At 43.4% G+C, this 7,559-nt stretch overlaps 1 protein-coding gene and 1 long non-coding RNA gene across 6 annotated transcripts in view; one reads left to right on the forward strand and one right to left on the reverse strand.

Moving 5' to 3' along the window:
- The window catches only part of ZEB2 (zinc finger E-box binding homeobox 2), a 131,631-nt gene extending 125,375 nt beyond the window's left edge, over positions 1 to 6,256 (reverse strand). For 2 of the 5 annotated variants that reach the window (XM_073305415.1, XM_073305411.1), the window contains exons 1-2: positions 5,824 to 6,256; positions 3,363 to 3,500 (exon numbers count right to left, since the gene is read on the reverse strand). In XM_073305415.1, the coding sequence (XP_073161516.1) occupies positions 3,363 to 3,435 (73 nt within the window). In that variant the 5' untranslated portion in view covers positions 3,436 to 3,500; positions 5,824 to 6,256. Of the gene's footprint in view, positions 1 to 3,362; positions 3,684 to 5,823 lie in introns of those variants that run through there. The other 3 variants (XM_073305412.1, XM_073305414.1, XM_073305413.1) reach the window with 2 other exon arrangements.
- On the forward strand, positions 5,330 to 7,148 carry LOC140895526 (uncharacterized). Its single transcript, XR_012154232.1, has 2 exons — positions 5,330 to 5,429; positions 6,090 to 7,148. It is a non-coding gene; the product is annotated as an uncharacterized lncRNA (long non-coding RNA).
- The last annotated feature ends 411 nt before the right edge of the window (positions 7,149 to 7,559 follow it).

The following is a 7,559-nucleotide window of genomic DNA, read 5'->3' on the forward strand; positions in this document are numbered from 1 at the left end:
AGAAGGGGGCTTTGGGTTTTCTCTCCTTCAGTGAAAGTGTTACAAAGTGAGTCAGGCGACTGGAAATCATCTGACTGAACTTTCCTGAAACCGACACACATTCCTGGGCTGCGAGCTCCTCTGATTTCCCCACCTTCCATCCCCTTACTCCTCTTCCTCTCTCTTTAGACTTTTCTCTCGAACATTTTTTTCCTGGGGATGGTTCCCCCCATTACCATTTATTTTAATATGACCTCTCCCACCCCCTACACACACATACACGTTTCCCTGACACTGCCCTACTGCATCACTCTCTTCTCCAGCTCTGATCAATCCCGTTCTCTTGTAAAATCCTGAGCTTTTTTTTTTCTACCCTATTTAGCTTTGTAGGAATTTTATCCAGCATCGTTTTCTAATCCTGAGTCCTGACCATCCTTACACCCACCCCCACACAGAGCATATAACACATTTAGGTACTACTTGGCTTCTTCTATTTTGATCCCCTCTATCATTTCTATTTGGTTACATTTATATCACTCTAGTTTCCTTGATGCCCATCTATTTTTGCAGCTTTTAAAACGTGTAATGCTATTGCCTTTCCAAGGAATTTCTATATGATTTCGATAAGCATCATCATAGTTAGTGTTATCAGCAAAGACACAAGCTCAGAAGTGACATCTTTTCCATGAATCCAGAAGAGAAGAAAAATCCACTCAGTTCAGATAAATCCTGGGCAATCCCCAAAGGAAAAGGCAGTGGCTACGTGCTTGTCGAGAGAGAAAATGGAAAGAAAAAAAAAAAAGAAAAGAAAAAGAAAAGAAAAGAAGTCTACCTTCTTCTCAAAACCAGAACATTTCTGACTTAGAAATGAATGAAAGAAGCAGATTATGGAACACAAAGAAAAAAAAACATGGGGAAAAAAAGGAATAACATAAAATAAAATAAAAATGCACTGGTTGGAGCAAGACAGGGAAGGGAGAAGTTAGACCTTCGTGCAACCAATGCACACACTTTAAATGAAGTTTGCAGGATCGGTTACCTTAACAATCGCAATTAAACTTTCTCCTCCCAACTCTCCTGGCTTTCTTAAGTCATTGCACCCCACGAAAAAACAATTTCAATGGAGCAACGGAATATATGCCATTCCGGTCCATATGTGTTACTAAAGACTTGTGTGCAATAACTGGGTGTACACATTACATTCATTAGCTCTCCCACATACATAATCATATAGCTTTTAGGAAATCGTTTGTACATTTTTGCTGATCAAATTGTTTTGCGAAAACATGAAACACATTGGTACACACACTCATCACAGAACATGTGATGGGGTTTAATACGCTAAACTAATAATCTTGTATGACGAGAACCAAGAAGGATAAAATATGAAGGCTAAAACAACAAACAGAATATTCTTTAGTGCAAAAGAGCACTTCTGGATGCCTTGCTTTAAATCTCATTCTCTTTCCTCTCAAAAATGACTGTTTAACATAAGAAAAAAGGCTACTTGACACAAAGCTTTTGTTATCCAGTTGATCAGCAACGTGCTTTAGATACTTGTAAGGGGAAAAAAACCCCACAACAGACATTGATTTTAGAAAATCAATAACCAACATTTAATAAAAAGAACAGAAGAAACACAAGAGAGGAGAGGGAAACATTACGTGTAATTTTAATGTCTACTAAATTACCCAGAGATGAGGGGAAGGGGAGGTCTCCTATGTGAGGACCACCTTAAATAATGACAGACACAGGAGTAAAGGCGGGGTGTGTGTAGGGGGGAGGGAGAGGGGGAGAGAGAGACTTAAAAAAAAAGATAACAAGGAACGGATCATTGGGAAGCTGCTCGGAATATATTATTTTAGTTGGGTTTTTTTGTAATACTAAGCCAAGCAAATAGATCAAAGACAACACAAAGGGTAACATAAAGAACAGTTTCTGACTAAAATTCCTCTATCACTCCCCCATATGGCTCGACACCTCCACCACAACAAGAAAAAGACACACACACACACACACACTCGCGCAACCTAGAGAGTGGGAAGGGGGTAGGGGGGGGGCGAGAGAAAGGATCATTTGTTTCTAATCAACATTCTCTTGTCTTTGTGTTTTTCTCCTTCCACCCCCACTCCACCTCTCCACTTAAATGAAGTAGCTCAGCTATAAGCAAATGGGTTCAGGTTCACACAAATATCTTCATTCCTCCTGATCTCTAGAGGAAAGTTGTTGAAAGTGGGGCTGAGATGTCCATTCAGGGGCACCAGGGTGGCTGGGGGAGGGGGGCAGACTTCCAAACCAACGAAGAAAGGAAGAAACTAGGGAGGGACAGAGACCCACACCAGCGAAGAGCTGCCAAATGTGAGATCAGACCAGAACACCCCGTCCCATTGAACCCAACCTCTCAGTCGCCTGCAGAGACCAGGGGAGAGGGTAACTATGGGCAATGGGGCAGCAAACTCATTCTGTTTTCTTAATGATTAAGGAGAAGGAAGTTTCATTTTCGAGTCTATCACAATTTTTAAAAAAAGTAAATAACTCCCTGCCAATGTGGCTTAGGATTCTCACGGTGTCTTTTTCCCAGGGAATATGGTTTTTCCGTGGTTCTCCCCCCCCCCCCCAATGGAACTATTGGAAATACCTCTCCGCCCCCTCTCGTCTCTCTCTTCCCCTGACACTAGAGTCCATGGCTTAGCTGGTTCTGCCAACATGAAAACTGGCCGGAAAGTGGCTTTGGTCTGTGTGAGACTTACATGTCTGGGAGGTAATTCTGAGACTGCAGGCAGCGGTCAGAGGGGGAAAAAAGCAGGAGACAGAGAGAGAGAGAATCCAGCGGGTCCTGGCGTGGGGGGGGGGGGTGGGGGGGGGGTGAGAAGCCAGGCGCAAGAGACACAGAGCCCAGGACCGTTAGATAGAGCAGGGACCCAGGCAAGAAACTTTCAGCCTTTCTCAGCCACACAGTCTGCATGGGGCTCTCGCTCAGTCTCTGGCTTTTCTTTCCAAACCGCCCAGTGATTCTGCAGAACTCAAACTACAGAAGCCCCAGACCTGGGACTCTGCCCACTTGATCGGACTTCTCCAAAGGTGTCTGGGGGGTGAGTGGGGGGGGGGGGCGGATAAGGAGCGCTCGGTTAGACTGGGACTGCGCCCGGGGGAAAGGGCTGGGATCCTCCGGCTTCTTTGACGCTCACTTTCCCTGGGACTCCCTTGAACTCTCTCTCCCCTCCAGAAATATACAACAGGCGGATCTCTCGTCCGCCACATAGAAAGCGATCGCCAGCAAACCCCGGGCTGCTGCGGTTGCTGCTGGGTGGTTTTTTTCTCCCTCTCCCCCTCTATCTCTCTGGTGGAGTCGAAAGGAAAAGTTTGATTCAGGGTTTTCTTACCGTTTTTCCTTCTTGGATTGGCTTGTTTTCGCCTCTTACACCTGGGGCCATCCGCCATGATCTGCTGCTTCATTGATAAGAGTGGATCAGATGGCAGTTCGCATGGACTCGACTCCCTGATTCAGCAGCACGCAGACTCTATGTAACAACCAAACACAGCAACAATGTGGGCATTGGTATATCCCATTTAAATGCAGGGCGCCAAAGGGAACCCAAATATTCCCCCAAAAAGGAACCCATCCACACACACACAAAGACTTGCCGTGCTGGGGGAGGTCGGAGCAAAGATTAAATTGATCCCCTTCCTTCCCAGCCGGCCAGGTTTTTAATTTTTTTTTTTTTGTATCGCACAGCAAAGGAGATCAGAGAGACAAGAATTACATCTTCAAAATGAGTCATAACTCATGACCGTATGAGGGAATGCACAGGCTCGTACAGTAGGCTGTTTGACTCAATGCTAGGCGGACCATTTCCTCCTAAAAGTACTTTAGACTGACATTGCAACTTGTTCTCCCATGATATGTTATCTTTATCTTTATTTGTATTTTTGTTAGCTCACTTCGGCAAGCTGAGAGCAACAGAGAAACATAGCTCTCTCTCTCTCTCCCCCCCTCCCCTGTGGGGTAAGGCGCAGGATTGAGACCTCACTTCTACCCCCCCCCCCCGCCCCAACAATGAGAAGTGTATTATAAACCCCTGTCATCTTTTTAGTCAGTTTGACAATATTCATTGTAGGGTTTCCCCCTGCCCATTAAACAAAGCTTCAGACTGTCTTCCGCCCCCCCCCCCCCGCCTGAGAAAAGAAACAGAAATCAAAACTACTGCTGTCAGTGTTTTCAGGCTTTCTAAATGATCATATCCTTTTCGACTTGTAAACTTTCGTACCTATATCTGTCTACACATGCAGGCTTTATTTGAGACTGAATCTGTCAAAACTGGAGTGGGGAAGCACTTGGTTTGCTTGATATAAGGCTCCTGAAACTGAGTCTATCTTGGAGAAGATGCTGTAGCTTTAAAGATGCTTTGACTTGAGGATTAGTTTAAACAGGGGGCTATAAAAGATGTAACAGATGCAAACTGTAAAACAAGGGCAATTAACCCTTGCTCTTCTGAACAAAATCCACCCTAGCCTCAGCATCTATTGTCTACTCCTACGCTGTAAAGCTTTACACAAAACCGAGAAATTGATGACCTGTCTCCACACATTTTGTAACAAAGTGGATTTAGTTTTGATTTTTCCATTTTAACTTTAGTAAAGATTCACATCAGGATGGATCAGTTAAGTATGCTGCTCTTGTGTCTTATTGGCTCTGAACTCGCCTTTCTTAGGCTTTTGATGATAAAACAGGGTTGCTTTAAAAATCTATGTGCAGGTAAGTGTATGTGAATATGCAGATTGTCTGTACAAGGTCAGTATGTTTACTCACAGACTACAGCAAATGAATCCATGTTGAGAAAGTAAACTGGTAGTTTTATGGACATGGATGCATGTGTGTGGGAGAGGGAGAGATTGAGCGAATACGTACAAAAACTTTATATTTGCTAGTTATTTCTTGCTCTGCATTTTGTAATCTCTACATCATCATTACAGATCAAGCACAAGATATATGAAAGTAGGTAGGAGATAAACAAATTCATAAAAGCCCGGACCTGTGAGCTTTCTTCGACAATTGGAGTAATAATGCAAAACGACCAATGGCGAATTGTTTTAAATGTATTTCAATATCTGCTCTGCTCCTTAGCATTAACAAGAAAAGTTGCCAATAATTTTCAATCTTGGGTTCTTGAGGACGGTTTTCTTCCTAGCTGGATTGACTATTTTTTGTAAACGACTTTTAAGTTCCAGTCACTACTTTCACTTCTTTCTTTGGGATCCCAGAACCTGAGGTGTTACTTCATCCAGCCTCACAAAATAAAATAAAGAAATGAAACCGACTAGGCAGACAAAACAGCAAACTTTCTGTTTGGGGAAACACATCTTTGCTGGGACTTCTAAAGCAGGCTGGAGCTAAAATATTGTCCAACCGTGCTCCCTGTGCATGCCCCGTGCGTGCAAATCACTAACAGGTACATGCAAACTTTAAGATGATCCTATGTGAATCTTAAAATAAAAGAGCAGTGAGGTTGTTTGAAAGAATGAATTCTTTTCTGTGCACTAAAACTTTTACTGTCATATTTGCAAAAGACACCTTTACTACCTGTCTGGACAGGTACTGGGGGGGCGGGGAGGGGAATAACAGCAGAGAACGGTTCGCCATAAAAGAACCAACCCCTCCTGAAACTGGTGCCAAGTGACTTTACATTTCAGTTCAAAATGAGATTCCCCAACTATAAACAAGCTGAATAAGCCACCACACTCGAAATAAAAAAAAAAAGAAAGGAAACGGGGGGGAAATGAGACGGTGCAGGGGGAAGGGGGGGAAAGACAAGAAAGAAAGAACTGTTTAAATTCAGAACCTACCTGCGAAGTGTTGTTTGTAGTTTTGGCCAGAAATGGTGAGAAGAAAAAGCATGAAGAAGCCGCGAAGTGGAGGAGAAAAGGTGAAGGGAGATGCAGCTCCTGCAGAATTTGTAAAAAGCCTTGCAAAGAGTTGTCGGAAGGACCGTTATTCCTGCTGGGCAGGTTAGGACTGATCTCTTTCTGCCACTCCAGGAAACACAAACCTGGGGACGGACTGACGTGTTACGCCTCTTCTAATGACATTTTTTTCTTTTTCTTTTCTGTAGGAGAGAGAGGAGAGACCCTGAAACACACGCCACCTATCTTTGTGGGGAGGGATAATTGAAGAGCACCAAACGTGAGCATCATGTGGAAACGTGATCGCCAAGTTTCTCTCTGGGAAAGGATCTGGGATAGATTATACCTTGAAGTCTCCGCAAACGCTTTAGTGGAAGAAATGAAATTCCACCTCCCTCCCGCTCTGTCTCCCTCCTCCCTCTCTCCGACCCTCGCTCCCTTTCCTCCCTCCTCCCCCCCCCCCCCCGCAACCATCAAGTCTTTGGCATCATTATCCTCTTCACTAAATCCTACTGGATACAAGGCGGAAAACGGTGAACACCATTCACAGAACTGGATAACTCAAAGGAGCTGAAAGTTAAAGGGAGCGATCCTGTGTCTTTCAATCAAGATCCCTACTTCTTTTTATAGAGATAGCTCTAATGGCCAGATTCTGCAGGCACGTTCACTTGGGTAGCTTTTTCAGCATGGTTTCTAGCAGGAAAGTCTCTTTCTCCTTCTCAGTCCCCCCCTCCACCCCTTCTTTCAGATGAGCAAACCATAGCTCAAAATTTTGGGTAGAAACCAAACGCTGTATTTGAACTGGAAAAAAAGGCACCTAGTTGACTTCTGATCATTTTGTTGTTGTTGTTTCGACGCTCAACCATCTTATTTGAATTGTTTGTTATAGCTGTAGAAAAAAGTGAGATTTGACATTCTTTCTGTTTTGTTCTCAGATATGGATCATGGGGTGAAATGGCTCTTTTTCTGTCTCTCTTCCCTTGGGGGTGGGGAGGGAAGGAGCTAGCTAGCTAGAGTGACTGAGTGGTACTGAACTTGTGGGGATAACAAGTTTACCAGTTTTTAAAATAGGAAAATAAAATAAATAATAATAAAATAATAATAATAATAATATTAAAACAGACTCCACCTTTGCACTGAAGGGATTGGTTATGCAAATCTGGAAGGGGTTTCCTGGCAAATACAGCTTTCTACTGTATGGTTAATTAAATCATCACTCAAAAGCTTTCCAATGTGACGCTTCTGTCGTAATCCAATCAGGGTACGTAGGTCCTAAACAAGAAAGATATTTTCCACATCTGGAAGTCAGCAATTTAGCAAGTACTGCACATTATTAACCAATTCAGAGCCCACTTCCCAGGGGGATGTTTTTTTTTGAAGTTTAAGTGTTCTTAACCAATGCTCTGCTGTTTTGTTTATCAAAAAGCTGGTTTGCACAGCACATAATTGGAAACTAATATAGAAGTAACTAAAGACAGCCAAATTTGGTCAGCAAAGGCGTTTATCTGAAAAGGGGGAAAAAATCTCTGAGACTTGATCAGTTCATGCCCAGCTGCTCACAGAACCCACATACGGTTCCTTCTTTGGAAGGGCTTTACATAATCTCAATGTAAAGATGAACTTCAAATCCTACATGTTTGGATGATCTTTCTGAAGGTAAACGTGGAGCTGCCCAAGGG

This window comes from Lepidochelys kempii, chromosome 11 (assembly GCF_965140265.1).
Source record: "Lepidochelys kempii isolate rLepKem1 chromosome 11, rLepKem1.hap2, whole genome shotgun sequence".
Classification (NCBI taxonomy): domain Eukaryota; kingdom Metazoa; phylum Chordata; order Testudines; family Cheloniidae; genus Lepidochelys; species Lepidochelys kempii.